General features: G+C 44.8%; 1 protein-coding gene across 1 annotated transcript; it reads right to left on the bottom strand.

The window, feature by feature from the left end:
• Nucleotides 1-277: 277 nt before the first annotated feature.
• On the bottom strand, nt 278-15,990 carry tshz3a (teashirt zinc finger homeobox 3a). Its single transcript, XM_031564515.2, has 2 exons — nt 15,492-15,990; nt 278-4,466 (listed from the first exon to the last, which is right to left on the bottom strand). The coding sequence occupies exons 1-2, from the start codon at nt 15,529-15,531 to the stop codon at nt 1,159-1,161; spliced, it is 3,348 nt and encodes a 1,115-aa protein (XP_031420375.1). The 5' UTR covers nt 15,532-15,990; the 3' UTR covers nt 278-1,158.
• Nucleotides 15,991-22,121: the final 6,131 nt, after the last annotated feature.

Here is a 22,121-nt window from a genome sequence, read left to right as displayed (position 1 = left end):
AGGACACTGACAAGTATCCGCTAAGCCACTAAAATAAGCATATATCTGTGATGGGATGTGTGTGTAGAAATGTTCATATTATTAAGGGAATACTCTGTGTCTGTGTTAAAATGTTGCCATTACAGTTCAGGTATGTTATGCAAAGAGCAAAGACTTTTAAAAATGGTTTTAATGGTTTGATCGTTTGGTGAGCTCTTATTGTATGGTATTTTTAAGTGTGTTATGTCAGAGAAGTTGTCTTATCAACATGGTATTGATACATTATGTTAGTAACAGGTAATGTTAATCGTTTATTACTTAATATCACAAAATACAAGGACAAAGAAAACATTATTTTAAGACATCTAATCTTATGACAAAAGAGGCCTTTTTAATAATTATCAAAGTGGTATTAACAACAGATACAATGTTTAAACATTCATAACATTCGTGGTTGATAGTAAAGGTAATCATTTAAACAGAACATTTTATTATTGTGATTTTTTTTCAATCATCCATTAACTGACAATTGTCTACAATGTCGACAATCAGCCTTACAACAAAAAAACACACTCTTATTTTTATTATGTTATGTATTTTAAAGTAAGACAAATCGATACATCTTAACAAAATATTCTGTACTGTGCAAAACAACATAGGTGCTTTTCAGCTGAAATTTGCTAAATCTTCTATGGTTATGAAAAACATTATTCTTTGAAAGTGCACTGATCCATCCAGTAATACTTTGTTTGTGTATATATACATTAACTCAAACCTTCAAGCTTCAGCTTATACAGGATCTCGTAATGTGAAAAGTAATACAACATATACTCTGTAGGTGATGGTAAGCAGTTCTTGAATATGGCATAACTTTTTCTCATTGAAGAAGATTTCCATTCCAGGTTGACATTGACGTTTAGCTTCTTAACAATTAAAAAAAAGTTTAACATAGCATTTTAAGATACTTTCACATGTACAAATAATATTTTGGAAATAATAATTTTGGAAAAATATTGAAATATATATATATATATATATAATATCAAAATAGAACTATTCAGCACAGTCCTAAGTTGTCTGTTTTGAAATGGACAATGAGATTTAAATAGGATATTTTTGTTTGTTTTGTTTGTTTAACATTGCCAGATTCCAGCTGAAGCCTCGATTCCAGAATTTAATCTACGTCTCCATTTCGAGACCTTTAGGCAGAAGGCCCTCTGTTCTCCTTCCATGTGTTTTGCACATATGGAGTCTAACTGCATGCTTGCTTGTGAAAGTCTGCTTGCAAAACTTGCACCCAAGTAGCACACTCTTCCCCTCCTCATACTGTGCAGGCAAAGGAGGCTGCTGATCAGAGGGGGCTTTGTCAGACTGCCCAGCCTGCTTTCTGAGTTTCTCTCCCGATATCTTAGCGAGGTCCTTGAGACTGAAGCCCAAGTGGGACTCCAGGTGTCCGACGTAGGCCGACGGCGTTTGGATCTGCGAAGAGCACTGGCTGCAGAAGAATGCGGGCTGGCCTGAGTCCAGGTTCTTCAGGAACTTGGTGCGGCCTGACCGCCTCAGCTGGTACTTGACGTTGGCCAGCCAGTGGCTGATGGTTGTCATGGAGAGGCCCGTGATGTGGGAGATGTTCGTGCGCTCCTTCAGGCTCAGGTCCGGTGGGACGTACTTGCCCTCCGTCGAGCGTCGCAGGCTTGCCGTGAACTGTGCCTGGAGGATGAGGAGATGCTGGGGGTTCCAGCTGGACTGCCGGCCTTTGCGCCTGTGAGTCGCGTCCTCCTCTGTAACCTCCGGAGTCACGGCACTCTCACCGTTGGTCTTCTCCAGCCGGCTGCTGTGCTTTGTGGTCTTGGAAACACCGTGGGATTGGGTTAGGTTGCGTACCATGTCTGAGATGTCTGCCAGAGCATTCTCCTGGAATACATCACTCATGGGGAGAGGTGTGTCTATAGGTGCGTTTGTAGAGGCCACGCTAGGTAGGACAGGTGGAGATGTGGTGGCTTTGAGTGTGGCTGATGTTATAGAAGACACAGTCAAAGAACCCCAAGGTCTGTCGCTTTTACCCTTAGACAAGTCAATTGGCTGGTCTTTGTCAACATCCTGAAAACTTTCAGTGCACAGTTCTGTCTTCTTGCTCTTCACAGGAAGGGGCGTTGCTACAGCAACCTTGTCAGCCATGCTGTTACTCATCTTGAAAAGCATGCTAATAGGGTCTGTGTCTCGCTTGGCAAGCTTGGCCGCTTTGCCAAGATGCAGATTCATCACTGACTGTAGTGCACTTAAGGGACTGACAAAAGGCTGCTCTTGCACCAAATGGTTCATAATAATGGCAGTGCTAGCATCCAAAGCAAGTCTGGGAGATTTCACTCGATCTGTCTTCTGGTTCTCTGTCTCTGTCCTCTCTTCTGCTACACTACTGTCAGTGTTAGAGGGCTGCTCAGAGCCAGAAGTTTCCACTGGGGTTTTGGGCGCCTGGTCTTTGGGTGAGCCCTGATCTGCAGACTCCACAGTCTTACTTCTGTGAGGAGAGGGACTTTCCTTTTTCACTGGAGCTGCATCATCTTCCACAGGCTTCATCTGTTTCTCCACCTTAGCCATTTTCTCAGTCACTCTCTTCACCAGCTCCTGCATGGCCTGCAGGTTGACTGGGTGAGAAGAAGGCAAGACAAGAGAGGAGGGGCTATTTGTATTGATTTCTGAAGTCAGTAATTGACTTGCAGGAGACATGGGGCAGTGGGTGGCGGCAGGTGAAGTCAGTGCTGGGCTCTTGCCAAGGGGGAGGCTTTCTCTGCTGGCTACCAGACACCTTAGGGCAGCGCTCCTGCCAGGAATTACCTGGGCTTGACTGAGACCGCCGGGCAGCTGGTAGGCAGCATGAATGCTGGGGTAGCCGCCCCAGCTGGGTGACCCGGTCTGTGCTTTGTGAATGGCTGACGAGACAGCGTTCTCCAGAGACTTCAGAATGTCTGAGCCCACCTTGGGGCTTTCTTTCAGGTCTTCCTCAGTCAGGTAGTCATACTTGGAGGATTTCTTGGCTTTCTGGTCCTCAGATGAAAGTGGTTTGCTGTGTTTGCTGTCTGAGTCCTCTTGTTTGACGTGAGCACCAGTGTTGGAGGGGGACATGCATGGGGATGAGAGAGAGGCTGGAGAGGATGAGAGTGAGGATGGTGGCAGTAGAACAGACTGGGTCTTCTCTTCTGTAGGGGATGTTGGTCCTGACAAAGGTGCAAGCTCTGATTTTTTCATGGCAATGTTGCTGACGTTAATGAAATGCCCAGTGACAAGCATATGGGCAGTCAGTTCCTGCAAGGAATCATGGGAAATCCCACATTCAATGCATTTCAGGATCTGGGATTTGTGAGACTCAAATTGCCATGAGCTGGTGCTCCCGTTGTTCTGGTTCCCATGGTGACTGTTTGAGACATCACCGACGTCAGGGAGCTTCTCTTTGTGATTCTTACTGACGCCTGACTCTTTCTGAGTCCTTTCTTTGGACTGAGGAATGAGAAGATCCAGGTCAACTGGCATTCTTTTTCTAGACTGGGCTACCATCTTTGCTGCCATGGATGGCATGGGTTCCTTCAAGGGAACCTTCTGGTAGTGCTTGGTCTTGATCATGTGCACACTGAGGTCCTGCAGTGACTCGAACGAGTGCCCACAGTACATGCACCTCAGGACCTTCTGGGCGTCCTCCTTCCCTTCCATCTCCAGCAGGGAGCGCTTGCGAGGCTTGGACCAGCACTTAGCACCGCTGCCATCCTTGGCGTGGTTGTCGTCGCGGTAGTGACCCGTTTCATTCATGTGCACAGTCAGCTCTACCAGGGTCTCATAGGCTGAGCTGCAGCCTTTACAGCGGAACCTACTGGCGCCGGAAAAGATGGAGCCGTACAGTTTGGTGCTCTGGCGTTGGAGGTGGATAGTGCTGATCAGGCCTGGATCCACAACCAGAGGCAGAGGGTTTGGAGGGGTCTGCTGAAGAGTCTTGGCCATGGCCGACTGGTGCCAGTCAAATGCACTGGTGCTACCACTGGTGCTGCTACTGCTGTTAATACTAGTGTTGCCACTGCTGTTGTTAGTGCACGGAAGGTTCTCAGTGCTGGGCTGTTGGAGGCTAAGACCCAGGGAGGACCAGTATGAATTGGTGAGGAAACTGCTATAAATGGCCTTCATCTGTTCTAGGCTACCTGGACTGATGCTCCCAGAATCTTCCGTCTCCGGCCGGAGCTTCGGTGATCCTCGACTGGCCACCTCTTCGTTTTTCACACAGTCAAAATCAGACATGCGGTCACTGGGCTCGCTCAGGTGAGACTCACTGTCCAAGTCATGAGAGGAGAGGTCGGACAGGCAGGCGTCCTGGTCGCTCTCGGGGCCCGAAGGGAGTGGGGCTGAGCTGTCTGTCTGCAGTCTGTGCCCAGTGGCTGGGTCCTCGTCCTCCATCACTTCTCCTCCTTCAGCTGCCTGCTCTGGTGCATCTTCTGAGGAGTAGGCTGGAGAGGGACAGAAATACATTCAGAATTAAGTACCCCCAATTAAGGTGAGAATTCACATCACAGCATAGAGGACAGAATGTTCATGACAATAAAATGGAATACAACTTCTGTCTGAAAACAGATTGAAAATATATAGATAGATTAGTTATTAGTTGGTTATTTTCTGGAGGTCTCAATGAAAAACAGGCCAAAAAATTAACCATGGCACTTTTTAAAGTACAACATTTTGAAACGCTCCCAAAATCTGCCAGTAAGGATTCGGAGTGTAGAGATGGCCATTATACAATAGCTGTGCTCATGTCAGCGTACCACTGTCGGCTCCTTGTGTCTCTAACACTCCAGAGAACCTCTCATAAACCCCCTATTACTGACGCTTCTAGAGTCTTCTACTGGTCCCCGCTGAAGCACAGGAGAAAGGACGTCTGAATAAGACCGTGACATGAAGTACATTTCCCCAGTGATGCATGGAATGATTGGTGGGAATACAAACCACTTAGGTTCCAGGGTGTATTCTGAAGTCAGGATATAGATAGATGAGGAGGAGGTTGGAGGAGACAGACAGAAAACAAGGAAATGACAGCGTTTTCCAGTGTGATGGAAACACATGAATGCGTACACACAGACACACACACACATACAAACACACACACACACAGACTCACACAGACACACACACACAGACAGAGAGACAGAGGCAGAGGTTAAAGAGGAAGATGGGAGACAGAGTCACATAAGCAGCCTGTCACTTCACATCACCAGCAACACGGATGCACCTCAGACAGGTGATGTGTGTGTATGTATCTGTGTGCATGTCTGTGTGTGTGTGTATGTGTGTGTGTGTGTGTGTGTGTGTGTGTGTGTGTGTGAGTGTGTGTGTGTGTGTCTGTCTGTGTGTCTGTGTGTGTGTCTGTTTGTGTGTGTGTGTGTGCGTGTGTGTGTGTGTGTGTGTGTGTGTGTAAGGAGCTGATTCTGCCAGGGCACCTCTGACTGACACATTCACAGGGACAAAGCAACCCCTGTCTCCCTTTCTTTCTACTTTTCTTTCTCCCCCCTCCTTGTCTCTCCCATTCTTTCTCTCCTTCCTCCTGTCTCTCCCTCTTCTGCCCCTCCTGTCTCACCTCCCTTTCTCACACTTCCTCTCCCATCTCTCTATCTGTCTCCCCTCCTTCCCTCTCCCTGTGCCTGCTTCACCCTTGGAGCCTAAGTATACTACAAAATGTCTGCGTTCGCGCAGCATGGATGTGTATGTGTGCATTTGTGTCTCCAAAGTATACTAGTTGCTGCTTGCTGTTGCAGACATGTCTGACAGGCCCACAAGTGCAATCACTTCATCACAGTGCCTCTGGTATTCTCTGCTCTTCTATTCTATTCTATTCTTTTAACTATTTACTCCTCTATCTAAAAAGTGATAGCTACCTATCTTAAAATACTGTTGCTGGTAATGTAATCGGCTATGATTTATTCCCAGAGAGCAAACATACTGAAAATGTGCATCTGTACTGTAAGTCGTTTTGGATAAAAGTGTCTGTTAAATGAATGAATAGCATAAATGGCTTTGGCCTTCTCTTGACCCTGAGCCAGGGCTTTAAAGCTTGCATTCACATTCACTTGCATTCAGTCATCGTAATGGATGCACCAAATAGCCAATGCACCAAAATGTTGTGTCCACGTGGACTTAAGCGCATTGACTGCGCATGTGCATTCGAGTTTTAAAGCATTAAGCAGACACTTTAATCCTGGTCCATCCTGGTGACAACATCTGCATCACCTTTACGGACCTAAATGTAGCCACGTCCGCGGGAGTATACTTAAGACTTCACCCTCAGTCTGTCTGTCTGTCTGTCTGTCTGTCTGTCTGTCTGTCTGTCTGTCTGTCTGTCTGTCTGTCTGTCTGTCTGTCTGTCTGTCTGTCTGTCTGTCTCCAAGAGGACTCAGGCTTCCTCTTCCTGACAGCTGAGCCCCTGTGTCTCAACACTCAAGGCTCCTCAGAGGAAGACCCACAAACAGCTTCTTAGAGGAACACCTTAACACACCAACACACACTTTCAGAGACACCTCATGAACACACACTAACGGACACTTCACCTCAAAACACTGAAACTCTGAAACACACACCTCATCGACAAATACATCTCACTATACCTCTCTGTACACCCACTGACATCCACCTCCACAGACCCCATCATCACACAACTTATAACTCATCAACTCATCTGAACACATCATTAACACACACTTCATCAAACACCTCATCAACCAAAAGCTAATCATCTTTTACATCTGTCCCTATTGAATATCTTCATGCGCTCTCTCTCTCTATCTCCTCCTCTCTCCGACTCCCTCCTTCACTTCTCTCATCACCTCCCTTTCATGACTACAACTAACACCCAAAGCAAGTTTGTTCAAATTCAAGTCAGCATGCCTGCAGGTCCTATAAGATGTATGGCCATAATCAGTTTAGTAATTACATCTGTAATATACAAGTGTGATTGACAAGTTCAATAATAAACGTATCCTTTGAAAATGTTGCATTCAAGCAGATGTACACACACACACACACACACACACACACACACACACACACACACACACACACACACACACACACATATGTACAAACACATGCACACACACACACACACACACACACACACATATGTACACACACATACACACACACCCACACTACATGCACACACACACAAACACAAATAGATTCTTGCTCCCACAAGCTTGACAGGAGACATTAGAGCCCAAACAGCTTCCATTTACACAGCGACTCCTCCGCACCCGTGCTCATCTCGTTTGTTCCTGCGGTGGTGGTGTCAGGCCACCGGGCAGGAAGGCAAAAAGGGGGCCATAATAGTTGAATGACAGGCGGAGGGGGTGGGGGGGTTGCAGCCATACCCCCCTCGGAGATTGGGGTTGTCACAGGGGATCCATTACCTGTCAGTCTCCCGTGATCAGGCCCGACAGGCCTGATCAGAGGCTGTCAGTCAGGGCCGGCTCGCCTGGCAATGCTCCCCCGCTTGGCTCGTAAAAGAGGGCCAGCCAGGTGTAAATAAAACGACATCATCACTTCCCCGTCCGCTCGTGTCGTCCCGGAGACAATTACGCCAACGTTACGGCCGTCTGGAGTGCCAAATTGCTCATGCTCGGACAAATACGCACAATAGCCAACTCGCCCCCCCAACCACCACCATCACCACCACCATCACCCTCTCTCTTCCCTCATCTTTGTATGTCTGTGGCATCTACAGCTAGCAAAAAAGGACACAAAGAAGGAATAAGAGAGGGATCATTTCATCCTTTCTTGGCCACATGCTCAAATACAAGAGGCTCCTGCCAGACAGCAATGACCACCCTCCGTCTCACAAACGAGTGGATCAGTGGGGCAGAAATGCTTAACGGCTCCCTGTTCTTTCCAGAGTTTCAACTGGACTGAGATGATGACCAGAGCCTCTGTCTCTCTAGGCCTTTGACTAAAACGACAAGTGATTGATTTTCTCTTGTATTACATTAAATCCCTTCCTTCACGCGTCTGCTTTTGCTCTGATGAGTCATATCAAGCCTCTTCTTTTAAAGACAAAAAAAAGACCGCACAGATTTAGTTCCGTAATGTGTAGACGAATGGCTACGTTTTTAACTTGTTCCTTTACCCAGTACCCATTCCTACAATATGGCTCACCACAGCCCATGGGAAGACCATGAAAGGGAACACTGCCCTGGGCCTCCTTTAATCTACAGTATAAATCTTCGGTGTGTATGTGGGGAGGGTAAATGTATGGGGCATTAATGTCCATTGAGGGGATGAGAATGACTGGCTGTAAACCAGTGACAAGAGCTTAAGGGCAACTCAGGAAGGGCTTCACAGGGGCACCAGGGTTCAGACTGTATCTTTTAATTCAGTCCTGACTGATTTACTGACCCAAGCAGGAGGCAACACCCAAATCCAATTATTGTGCATGGCTTGATTGACAACCCCTCTGATTTAGTAAGGTAATAAAACAGTAATGTGGGTGTTTGGTTTCTTTCTGATGAAAAACAAAACTAGCCAGAGGGGGCTCTGACACACACACACACACACACACACACACACACACACACACACACACACACACACACACACACACACCCTGGTGATTTATGATGTATGGGACAATGCTGTGTGTCTCTAAGATACAAGCCATCACCCCCAAACTTCAAATATGCAATAACGTCTCTGTTTGCCATCTGTCTACATGACTGACTGTTGAATGTCTGTCTATCTGTTCTCTATCTTTTGCTTGCTCTTTTTCTTACACACAGGCACACACACCCACCCCCACACACATACACACACAAGATATATACTGGCATTCTGTCAGCCTTTCTGTTCTCTCTCTTGCTAAGAAAAAAACAGCAGGGTACCGTGTGAGTGTGTATGTGTGTATGTGTGTATGTCTGTATGTGTGTATGTGTGTATGTCTGTATGTGTGTATGTCTGTATGTGTGTGTGTGAGTATGTCTGTATGTCTGTATTTGTGTATGTGTGTGTGTATGTCTGTATGTATGTGTGTATGTCTGTATGTGTGTATGTGTGTATGTCTATATGTGTGTATGTGTGTATGTCTGTCTGTGTGTATGTGTGTATGTGTGTATGTCTATATGTGTGTATGTGTGTATATGTGTATGTCTGTATGTCTGTATGTGTGTATGTGTGTATGTGTGTATGTCTCTCTCTGTCATTCATGGTGTAGATCACAATCATAAGATCACCCAGTTCCGAACAGATCATCCAGTTCCACCACCCCAGCCCAAACAAAATCCCTGTATCCCTGTAGCCTAATGGAACTTCACCTTTCCCTGCCATTTGTCTTACTACTTACAGTGGTTGAATGTTTATTTTTCACATGCTAATTTTCGCCCATATTCATATACATATCAAACAACTCAAATATAAAATTACTAAAATCCCATCATAATTCTTTAATTCCTCCTGATATTCAATGCTGTTGATTTCATATGGGGTTGATAAAGAACTGCAGTGTATACTGGATGGACTGTGTAAAACGATGGCCGCCCTGGGTGATGCCTCAAAGACGTGTTCATATGGGAGACACAAAGACACGTACGGCCTGACTAGGCTGCTGAGCCTAGTCTTCTATTCTCCAACCTGCCTGAAGATGGAGGACAGTGTTCCAGGAGCCGTGTGAGTTACCTGACATGATGGAGGAAAAGTCTGGGAAAAATACTTTCACATACTCAGTCATGCACACACACACACACACACACACACAACCAAACACACAGGTGACATAAACACACAGTCTCTGTCCGCCAAGAAAATTCTCGTTTCACAGAATATAACTTCTTGACTCTTGCTCCTTCATCCTGTCCTTCTTTTAGTTCTTGGCTAAGAACAGCACAAACTGTCACCACCACCACCGCCCCCCTGAACAGTCACTGGCAGGGGGCATGTTTCCATCACACGATCTCACACTCTGCCAACCCCCCCTCCATCTAACCCCGAATACACACACACACACACTCCCCCTTAACGACACCGCGTTGCTAACGCATCTCACCTGGTACGGGTGATTGGCAGGGTTTCTGAATCACTCAAAGCAAACATCTGCTTGCTCTGATCGCCTAGCAACACAAAGGGGAGGTACGCGGCCCTAAGATGGATGGCATCATTACTCTCCAGAGGAAAGAGAGAGAGACAGAGAGAGAGAGAGAGAAAAAGGGGCAGGAGAGACTGAAGGAAGAAAGAAAAGGCTGAAGGGAATAAAACACAGCAACCTTTGTTTTCTGCCCCAGGGTAACCCTTCTCTGTGGCTTTGTAGTAACTCTTAGTTTTAAGAGACCAGAGAGGCAGTCTGAACATTTATTTCTTCAGAAAAAAAATAAAAAATAAGCACAACGTTATATGCATGTAACAATTATGCAGTAGATGGGACAGATTAATAACAGCAATTATTGTATGGTATTGTGTTTTGCCTGGTATGTAAGGCGGTGTGTGTTTGTGCGTGTGCAGGCTTGTGTATTTGAACATTTGCCTATGTGTGTGTTAGTGTCGGGTAACACATTGAGAAAGCAAGGCTATCCATCATACAGAAGACATATGAAGCCTCTCTTTCTTTCTGTCTCTCTCTCTGCCACTCTCCCTTTCTCTCCCTCCCACTCTCTCCCTCCCTCTATCTCTCTCTCTCTCAGGTTACAGCTTAACACAGCATGTCTGAATTATATCCACAATGATGAATGGCTTCATAAGCCTTGTGTCCTTCATTAATCTCTCTCTCTTTCTGTCTGTCTGTCTCTCCCTCTCCCCCCCCCCCCTCTCTCTCTCCACCTGTCTGTCTCTGTTAAAGCAGTATCTATCATTCTCTGTGGTGGGGTCTGGAGTGTGTGAGTGAAGCATGGGGTTCATTTACAGGCCATCTCCACTTGAGCGATGCCTGTCAGTTCTAAATACACACACACACACACATACATATCTCTCCCACTCCCTCAGGCACACCCACATTACACACAAGGTAAATGTGTGGACACACATATTTATATCTTTATTTATGTCCACATGGAAAAGATTAACTAAGCAATTTAAGTAGAGCAGAATGTACTTTTGGATAGTGGTTTCATCAGTCCACAGCTAGTGATCAGGGTACTAGACAAGACAGTCTCTCAAATTCAAATGTGGACAGGCTTTATTGGCATGACTGTGCTAAGGCAAAGCCAGTGTAATGGCCATGTGAAAATAATAAATAGAAATACATATGCGCTCTCTCATTCACTCATGCAGAAACACACACACACACACACACACAGAAATCCATAAAAACAGCAAGTGCCACTGCTACCCACATCCCATTTCCGATGTTCATCATTTAAAGCAATATTATGTAACAATTTTACCTTAAACAACAAAAGTTAGTCTCGAACTGGCTTTTACTCGTTGGCGAGAGCTAAAAGAGCCAAAAGGACGCAAATCAGATGCCGAGCTGGCCTTCCTTCTGATGGACTAGTAAAGTAATGGCTTATTAGCGGTCTTGCTATGTCTCGCGCTTGCAAGATGTTTGGTTGTGTTAGGGAAGGTGTCGCTACATTTTTTTATCACATTCAAAGCTTAGAAAGCAATGTATATAGGCTTAAAATGTGAGCAGTATTTCAGCTAGACAAAAATTTGTCATTCTTTTTTTGTTATTTCTGATTATGTTATCATTCATCTCCAATGTCACAATAACACACAACAAAACAATGCCGCAACACTAAAAGAAGCTCAGGAGCAAAAAATACAAATTCTCACATAATGGGGCTTAAACACCATTCTGCTGCAACACATACATACTACCTGCTGTTACAAACTCACAATGGTTATGGTATTTACCTTCGGTCCAAAGCAACTTACAAAACATTAGAAAAAGACAAACACACAATGCTAAAAGCAAACACTGCTAATCTTCTCCCCCTTTTCTCCACACCTCTCCAAACTCTTCTGCCACTCCCTCCTTCACATCAGCACTCAATCTCTCACTCACTCAGAACACCTGTTTTTTCTTATTTTATCTCTCTTTACTCCGCCTGTATCTCACACGTTTTCTCTCTCTCACCCTCACTCACATCTTGGCTCGCATATTTTCACGTCTCCCCGCACTCACTCAGTTATTTCTCTCTTTCTCACTCATCTGTTTTTCTCACGCTCTTCTGAATGGTATAGACACCTTGTGTGCTCTCTCTGCCTCTCTCGGTCTCACCTGGCACCTTGTCAGTCAATTCACTTATCAAGAACATCTTGATTCCCTGCTCTTTATTTCCACACCCCTTTCTATTGTCTCTCTCTCCCTCCCTTTCTCTCTCTCTGTCTGACTCTCTGCTCCCTCCCCTCTGGTCTGGGAAAGTTTGTGAAAGTGTATTTGATGGATGACACACATCATGGTGTCCTGAGGAACGTGGCGCTGCCTGATGAACGACTCCGATGAAAAGGAAATTGTGCATTTGGCTCGGCTCCTCTCCTCCCCCCCTCCCAGCTCAGGTTTCGGTGGACCCTGTGGACCCTGCCGGTTCTGTTACCCCACAAACATCACGCCACCCATGGGGACAGCCCCCGGGAGCACTAGACAGGGGTATGTCCCCTTCCAGAAAAGGCAATTGTCTTCACAGGGGTCTCAATCCATCATAAGCCCCCGTCCAAGGCAACACCATTATCTCACATGTCCATGCTGTGGACAGCTATTTCTGTGTGTGTGTGTGTGTGTGGGAGGGGGGCAATAGCCTGTACTAGTGTGTCATTTGTGGTGTTATGTTTCTCCTCCAGGTCATTCCCACAACCTGCTATCTAGACAGTTTATTGAAAGCGAGAGAGCAGTCGATGTTGATGATCTGCTCTCTCTCGCTTTCTGTTTTTTCTCTCTCTCTGTCTCTCTTTTTCTCTTGCACCATTGTCTCTGTATTGAGCTCTCTTACACTGGCATATCAGTTCAACGTGTCTTAGTAAGATTAAGGTTACATAATCGCTTTTGTAAAGCGAATTTATTGTTGCACACTTTGTGAAAACACTTAGTAGTGATAAAGGGCCTTCTTCACTACACAGAGAGAGAGAGAGAGAGAGAGAGAGAGAGAGAGCCACACACATAAACATAAGTAAATAAAATAATCTCTGTGTGTCATTGCCATGGTGACAAACTGACAGAATCTCTCTTGCACCTGCCAAATATTCCCCAACAGTTCAAAACACAGAAAGGCAATCCAAGAATAACACAGATACTTCATTCTGACAAGCAATAGCGTCTATTTGTGTGTGTGTGTGTGTGTGTGTCTGCGTGTGTGTGTGTGTGTGTGTGTGTGTGTGTGTGTGTGTTTATGTGTTTCTGTTTGTCACATCTGTAAGACAGATAAGAATATGTATGTTTGTACCAGAGTACATAAGTATATGGTTGGTGTCTGGTCTGTGTAGGCCTACGTGTCTGTGTCTTTGATTGTGACAAATGTGTGTGTGTGATTGTGAAATATAAGTATGCGTGTATGTTGTGTGTAGGGTCATAAAGATAGTGTGTTAATTTATCCTGGGTATTTAAGTGTGCCCCAGTGGTGTAAGTGAGACCTCAGTGGGATGCAGAATTCCTCGGGCATCCACACAGAGGCATGCCAACACTGGGAGTTATGCTGACGCAGAGCGAGTTCCACACCATCTACTATTTCGTACACTTTCATCTTCACAGACATCAAAAAGTAGGCTTACACTCACCAACACCCCTACACACTCCCCTGCATACATACAAACACACACACACAGACACACATATTCACACACACAGACATGACTGATGGCTGCCAGTTGTGCAACCCCCACTGCAGCAGAAAACATCAGTCAAATATAGTCCTCATCCCATGGAGAGTTCAAAAGCAAGGCTTGGAATCAGGCCTTAAACTAACCCCCTGCTCTCTTTCTCTCTCTCACACACACACACACACACACACTTTACCCCATTCTGCCTCTGCTCACTCTCTCATCCTCCTGTGTGTGTCAGCTTGGTGTGTTCTGGCCATGACTGTGTGTGTGTGTGGTGTGTGTGTGTGTGTGTGTGTGTGTGTGTGTGCGCGCGCACGAGTGAGAGAGAGATAAAGAGAGAAAGAAAGAGAAATGACATCCAATGAAAATATGAAACTTCCACCTACCACCCGTCATTCACTTTTTGTTTAATTTTGAGGAATTATAAAAGATAAATGCGGAATATCAGTGAGGTTCTAGTGCCTCGGTTGCTGTTCGTCATCGGTTGTCCCGAGGTTTGAGCTTTATCGGGCGACTCAAGTTATTTCCATCGGATGACATCAGCGCCAGTAGAGGCTCTAATTGGCCGGGTTGACGGAGAGCTCGCGGACTGTCATCTGCGATCATTCCGGCTGTCAGTGATTCATCAAGTTTACGGCTAATTAGGTGAGCGCTAATGAAGCTGGCAAAACAACTGCACTTTTTACATGGCTGAACAAATCTCTGAGAGAGAGAGAGAGAGTGCAACTTGGAATTTGTAGTGATAGTCAGTAATCCATCTTCCAAATCCTCCAACAAAAATGCCTCACTTTTACTGTTTTTTTAATAAGTAGACTGTATGTCTACACTTTAGCATGTATTTTGAGAATGTAATGTTTGGGGCGTAGTCTAGTATAGCCTACAACAAGTTGCCGCGCAGAGGGTCCAATTTAACTGCTAAACCCCTGACAGCGTCATTCGTCAGGGCCTTCCCGGCCAAGCCCGTGCACACTCATGCGGATACTCCCACACTGTTTGTCCAGATGCTGGACTTGGCTTAAGCTCCAGATTTATTGCCAAAATTGTCTGACTTTACTCTCAGTCGTCAGACACACAAAAGGAAACCATGACTGACTCACAGGAAATAGCACGACGCTGACAAACAGTGAATGTTCTCGTTGTCTTTCACGTTAGTTTTATAGGATTTATTTCTCCACTACTTGCTCCTCCTGCCCTGGGACCCTCAGCTTTAGATAACAACCTACGAGGCTCGTGGAGGTCTACAGAGTCAGACTGACGTCAGGAGTAGGCGTGACAGAATGAAGTAAGTCCTCCGGAGAGCATAACACAGGAAGGAGGGAAGGAAGGAATGCATCAAAGCGCTAAATGACAACCAATCAATCAACGTCGGCGTCAAAACAAGGGAGGCCATCAGTTATCAGGCTTTTACCCATCTGCGTGTTTTCTACGTCGGAGTAAAATAATTACAAACGCGTAATAAAGACACGTCAACTCGGAAGGTGTAGGCTACATGTTAAAAGTTGATACAAAACGGACCACAGTCAAGACTTATTCCTAAGCAGTTAGGAAATGAATACGTTAAAACCTTAATGGCCTGACAGTGTTTTATCTGCGAAGTTAGTTTTCGTTCAGTTTTGTATAGGCTATTGAATGTTTGTCGGCGACTATCCTTATGAGACAATATACAGTTTAAAATATTACCTTTTACAATTTTCAAACAGATATAATAGTGCGTGACAACTGGGGTAGTATTCGCTGCTTCGTCAACATACCTTCTGCGCGCTTCGGCGCTTGCTGTTTTCTCCGTGGCATGTTTGATTGAAGCCCAAAACAAAATTCTTTGTCAGCTACCGTTTGTGTAAATCTGTCCGCTGAACTCGCAATATGATGCTTTCATTTATAAAGCACTGGACATCCTGGGAAGGGAAAAAAACTAAACCAAACGTCAATGGTAGTGATATCGCTACAGAAACAATCTCCTGTTTCGGGCTCGTGTCGGTGGTAAGATCCTCTGTCCGGTAACGGGGCGGAAGGCTGTATGAGATCCCGCTCGGTACCCTCCCCAGGCGGCAGCACAGCAAACAAGCGGCAGGAAAATGAGCTGATCACGTCACTCAAAGTGGCAGACAAGAGTACTGCTCGCTATCCTATTAACCCTTTCCATCGCCTGCGCTCCTGTGACTAGTCACGCCCCTTTCCCTCCTTTGGAGACACTCAGCAAGAGCATGTCATCAATCACTGTCCAGAAACGTTGTTGAGAAAACAAAAGAACTCTGGCGCATCAGGATGAAAAATATGTGTCTTGGAACTGTTCAGTAGACCCATGGAGTTAATCATGATATCAGGGAAGTAGTATTTCTCAAGAGGAACAGTTTTTGGTGTAACTAAAATGGATAAGGGAAAATCGAAAATGTTTAAATATAGACATGCTTGTCACAGCACGTTAGAACATAATGCCTTTCTATTGCATTGTTAGCTCCTGATATTTTAATGGCATCACATCCTGAATAAATGACCTAGTAATTAATGTCAAGAATACTTGAGTCTGGCATCCCCCACTGCAATGTCATCTCATCAGGACCCTGTCTCTTCCTCTGACTGCGCTAGAAAGTACAGAAAGTGAAACAAATAAAATAACAATAGCAATGTGTCAAGATCATCTATCACTCACTGTGTTTTTTTTTGTCCACACTGCACATATAAAGTGGATAAGAAGAGTTTTTAAATGTTTGTTGAGTTGTTGTAATAATATGTAATAAACGGTCCAAAATCAGATGCTGCCTCTGCAGAATCTAAGCCTGTTTAATCTCTGCATGAACAATAGACAGTAGAGTTATGATGACAGTTGATATAAGATGAGCACGATTCGTGCCAAACACTGAAGACCACATTGCAGCACTAAAGTGTAATTCCATTTTGATTCTGAGTTGCTTATTAGGTCTTTCCTTGCCAACGTTTTGAGTTTCAAGAACTTCACTGTTAGAATTTTTTCTGTAATTTGTACAGTATGTTATTGAGTAACTGTTTCGTAGTGCCCTACTGTAAATCACAGATACAATATGGGAAATTGTACATCAATGAAATAGTATTTTCGGAGAACAGATTTCCTGCACAGTACTGTGTATCCCACAATTGCATTGTGCAAAAACAACCTTTTACTGTTAAAAGCTTGCCATAGGGGGGTTCAGGGCAGGCCTCCGTAAAGTGCTTTGGGATGGTGTGCAATTTTTTGGCGCTATGCATAGGAATTGTAATTGATTTCAATTGAGATTGAAAAGAGCAAGCTATTTAAGTTAATGAATCAGGTCTACGTTTCTCGGTAGGTATATCTTACTAAATGTGTTTACTTTTCTACGCGTGTTTCCCAAACCATCTTTTAGAAGTTCCCCTAAGTAAGAGAATCCTTCTATACCTTAAGAGGCTGAATCCATGTTTCTGACATCGATTTGTGTCTTTAACGTGCGTGTGATGGGTTTGATGGGCATGACTGAGATTGGAGCGCAGGTGATCATTATTAGGAAGTAGGCCTACATCAAAGAGAAATACGATGAAAGTAAAAAAAAAATATGACAGCTGTAGGCTAAACCTTACTCATAGATTTGCTATATGTTTATTATTTGTTTTAACGGCAAATTAAATTATAGCGATATACCGTATTTTTCTTTTTATTAACGAGGCACAACATGTAATTCAACACATATCTTGGTCTTACATTACACTCAGTGCATACGTTCAAACACTAACACAACATTTTAGGCTAAAACGTTTGTTTTATCTGTACACTGTTTCAATAGATATTTGTATAGCTGAGGGTGGTCAAGATCAACCGAAAGTAGCCTATCTCTTACAGAAGGTATCCTTAGCTAATGACATTTTAGGAAACACCTCAAAACGTTAAGGTACAGCTTCAGGCATAACTTAAGAATGACATAGCATTAATAAACGCAGCCCAGGTCAGAAGTCAGAATTTTTTAATTTCTCTGCTTTGACTCATACACAGAGGTGTTAGCAGCATAAATCTCAAAAGTGTACCAACATAAACTGATGTGCTATGTCTTTAAATAAGCTGATATATATATATAGGCACAGGACATGAAGAGATAAAGCTGGCCAGGTGCTGACCTGTGTATGACAGGTGTATGATGTGTAGACTTTGCATCCTCAAGAAGCTATAGTGCTCACATTTCCGTTTATGAGCTTAGCAGTCTATTTTATTAAACAAAGTGAAAGTACAAGTATCAATTTAACTTTATTTTTATGCATCTCTCAGCAATCAAACCTATGACCTCAGTGCTGCTAACATGCTGCTTGATTTGCCCTACCTGTTTAGCTACAGAATGATTTACAGATTGCTATTCCAATATATTCTGATTAATTTGAAATACAAAACAAAAATGGGATTGATAACCTCCTCACTACAACTGCCATGTCCATGAGGTGAGTGCACTGAAAAAATCCCACTAGGAGGTCTAAAGGTTTGTGGTCCAATCATTTTCAGCCTTTCTATACAGTATATTACAGTAATCTTATTGGTACTTCAATATGTTAAACAGTGGATCACTGTAAAACAACATTACAATAATTCACTGGCCAAAAGCTGCCAATAAGATACTGCTGCTAGTTTTTACAGTAGGCTTATTCCTAATGTATCCTAACTGATTCAAAAACAATAAAGTACTGGGGAAACCATTACAGTGACTTATTGTTGACTTTCTTTTGGTAATTTACTGGACATAATGTGATTTTTTAAATAATATTTACAGCAGACATCTTGTAACTGTGAATACTATGCCAGTTAAATACTTGAAAAGAACTACACTATGTTACCGGTCAATACTTGCCAGTAACTTACTCTAGCTTTCACAGAAAATGTTTGAGGGGGCTCTAGATTGGATCTTTTGACAATTTCTGTGGAGTGTCAAGCTGCTGGTCCCAGCTCTTTAACAGCAAACATACATATCTAGAGTGTGTGGCTAACTGGTCCCAGCTGTGTAACAGCAAACATACATATCTAGAGTGTGTGGCTAACTGGTCACTTTAAACATACATATCTAGAGTGTGTGGCTAACTGGTCCCAGCTGTGTAACAGCAAACATACATATCTAGAGTGTGTGGCTAACTGGTCACAGCAAACATACATATCTGGAGTGTGTGGCTAACTGGTCCCAGCTGTGTAACAGCAAACATACATATCTAGAGTGTGTGGCTAACTGGTCACAGCAAACATACATATCTAGAATGTGTGGCTAACTGGTCCCAGCTGTGTAACAGCAAACATACATATCTGGAGTGTGTGGCTAACTGGTCCGAGACTCCAAAGGTAGCGCTGACTTTCCACCTCTGGCAGGGGGATATTAAGTCCTGAAAGCTTTGCTATCAGGGGTCGCTTTGACTGACAGGCAGCCAGCTGGGTTCAAAGCTGCCAGCTGTCTCTCTCTCTCTCTCTGTCTCTCTCTCTCTCCCTCTCCCTCTCTTTCTCTCTCTCTCTCTCTCTCTCTCTCTCTCTCTCTCTCTCTCTCTCTCTCTCTCTCTCTCTCTCTCTCTCTGTCTCGCACACATACACACTCACACCCATTCTGTTTCCCCTGTGCCAGACTTGCACGTACACACGGACTCGCGTGCACACACACACACACACACACAAACACACACACACACAGACGTATCTACACACGCACACACACACAAATGCTTCCCCTATCCCTAGAGACCTGGTGGAGGAGGCACAGAGGCCTGAGATCTGGACTCCGGACTGAGTGACAGTTCTGGCTTCCCTCTTACCATTCGCCTGTCACGTTACTGTAAAGCATCAAAACCAAGACAGACAAACAGATAGAGCCTCCTCAGCAAAGAGCCTGAATCCCCCCCACCCCCAACTGCTGCCCCCCTGGTCCCCCTGCCATCTCTCCCTTTCCCTGACAGGCTCTGAATGCCAGGTGTCACTGAGTACATGCTGTTTGAGTCACCAGTGCTGACTGATCTCAGCAGTAACGTGCACCTCACAGCAAACAAGGTGAAGTCTGGGGATGGATCTGTTGACACCAGATGGTCGTGATCAGCAGCGCCTTCTAAGAGAGAGGCCCAAGTCAGGCACCGTAGAGGCAGGCATCTGCTCAAAGGCAGAATGACCCATTTGCTCACTTCAGAAGAAAGTTGACGGCTGCCACGCTATGGCTATGACTGGAAGTTGAATGCAATTTTGCTTGTCATTCATGTTGATTAGTAAACATTTAAAGATGCAGTCTTTGATTGTAACCTATTACGCTTCTTGTTGCACTCTTGCACGGTCCGGGCTCTGTAAATAGGAAACAAAGTGGTTTGGACCAAGTCATTGACTATTCCAGCCAATCAACAACATTGCCTCAGGAGCACACAAGGGAGGCTTGATGGATTACCTGTTGACATATATCAACAACCCTCAGCCAGGATCGAGGACTCCACCTTTAACCGACTGTTATACCTAACTACCTAAAACTATCTCCATCCTGTTGCCATTGTGCTTGCTCTAAGGGGGTCCAGGCTCTGGGCTCTGTTAAGCGCCTTGAGACTATTTTATTGTTCTGGCGCTATATAAATAAAATTGAATTGAATTGAATTATACGAAAGGCAAGTCCAGTGTCCAGATACCCAGCTCCTCTGATATCTCTCTCTCTCTCTCTCTCTCTCTCTCTCTCTCTCTGTGTCTGTCTCTTTCTCTCTCTCTTTCTCTTTGTCTTCCCTTCCTTCTCTCTCGTATTGGGGATGCTGAGTGATCATTATGTCCTAACTGACTCCTCCCAGTGACTCTGAGTGATCCATTGCCTAATTTCGACCTGGTTATCCGCCTAATTGCTGCCCCTCTGCCAAAACTCACTCGCTATGGCATGTCTGAGTCCTGTGATAAATGACGTGTCATGGGAGCACAGTGGAAAACTTTCACCTCCCAGCGTCTGAGAAAGTGCTGCGCTAACACCAATGCCCGTGCCGCCATGACGGATGGACACCTCTGGTGATATTTCATCTGCTAAGTAATGTCATATGGCCGAGACTGCGGAGGACTCAGACAGGGGGTGTTTGTGTACTCACAGGCTGGAGCTGATCTGCAGAGTCAGGCTCGGGGCCTGGCTCCTGACTACCACTAAAAGCAAGATCTGTGAGTAAGTGTCAGTCAGAAACATGAGAGGGTGGCTTCTCTCTCTCTCTCTCTCTCTCTCTCTCTATCTCTCTCTCCTTCTTTATCTCTATATCTCTCTCTCCTTCTTTCTCTCTCTCCCTCTTTCTCTATGTATTTTCTCTTCTCTTCTCTTATGTTGAGGTTTACCCAAATTGCCTTGAAAAATCGTACTTTAAGGGTTTGTGTATGTTCTACAATGAACAGTAAATGAAACAGACCTCATTCTAGGGGTGTCCAGAATGATAAATAAATGTAATCTTCCTTTGACTCGAAACAGTCTCTGTGTTAAAGCCATTCATTGAAAAGTGTAATCCGCCTGGATTCTTAAGTACCAAAAATATATCTATAAACATTTTTCATAAATTGTTATATTTATGCTGTGATAATGAATTCCTGTGAAATACATGCTACACAGGTCAGGGAGTATACCCAAATGTGCTGTGGCACCAGCATCATCCCCTTGCCACATGCACCGCCAAAAAGGCCAATTTTGTTGTATCTTAACAATAACCATGAAACCTGTCACCACCCTACAGTCCTTAAGAAAATAAGCTGCCATGCGTGTTTTGACCCCATGATCCATGTGATCTACTCTGACCCATGTTAAAGTGATGTTCATTCTCCCTGCTCTCATCTGAGAGAATGTGGTCTGACCTTGCTGGTCTCTCCGTGGCTTCAGACCACGCTTGTCACCCCATTAGGAAAATGAGGAGAGACGGTTGCCGGCGTGGCGTCTGTCCCGTCCCGCGGTTCACAGGAGGAGGCGCCACTGCCATGTGTCCATCACTGTAGTCCCCATTCTGGCTCTGGCCTTCCAGTTTCCGCTGTTTTGAGTCTTCCTGTCCAGGACTTTGATCCTCCAGAAGCCGGCTGACCTTTTCCGTGAGCCGGACGTCAGAGCATGTTATATCGCAGCGCCGCAGTGAGTGTCACAACGGCAGGCCTCGATTCTGCTGACACGCCTGACGACAGACGTGTCACCATAGAGATGGAGGAACCTGATTGGAGGTGACTGAGGGTAGGGAGGTCAAGATAGACATCATCCCCCAACCAGGAGGAGGTGAGAAGGGGTGAGATGGACTGTGGGCCCAGCTGAGATTGGTGAATGAATGGAGCCTGTGTCAGGGCGGTGGCTCTCCCCAAGTCTGTGCTGTTACAGAGGAAAGGACTACAAAGGACTTCTGCACTAACTCTATACAGCACCTGACACTGTAAATAGCTTATACGTTTTATCAGCTCCTAATGTTTA

The sequence above is a fragment of the Clupea harengus genome, chromosome 3 (assembly GCF_900700415.2).
Source record: "Clupea harengus chromosome 3, Ch_v2.0.2, whole genome shotgun sequence".
NCBI lineage: Eukaryota > Metazoa > Chordata > Actinopteri > Clupeiformes > Clupeidae > Clupea > Clupea harengus.
This window is presented reverse-complemented; position numbering and strand designations above follow the sequence as displayed.

Excerpts from the sequence above, each read along its gene's own strand:
- tshz3a (XM_031564515.2), bottom strand. The coding sequence starts at position 15,531 with ATGCCACGGAGAAAACAGCAAGCGCCGAAGCGCGCAGAAG. Across the intron at positions 4,467-15,491 it reads AGCGCCGAAGCGCGCAGAAG|CCTACTCCTCAGAAGATGCA; the intron begins GTATGTTGACGA and ends GTCCCTCTCCAG.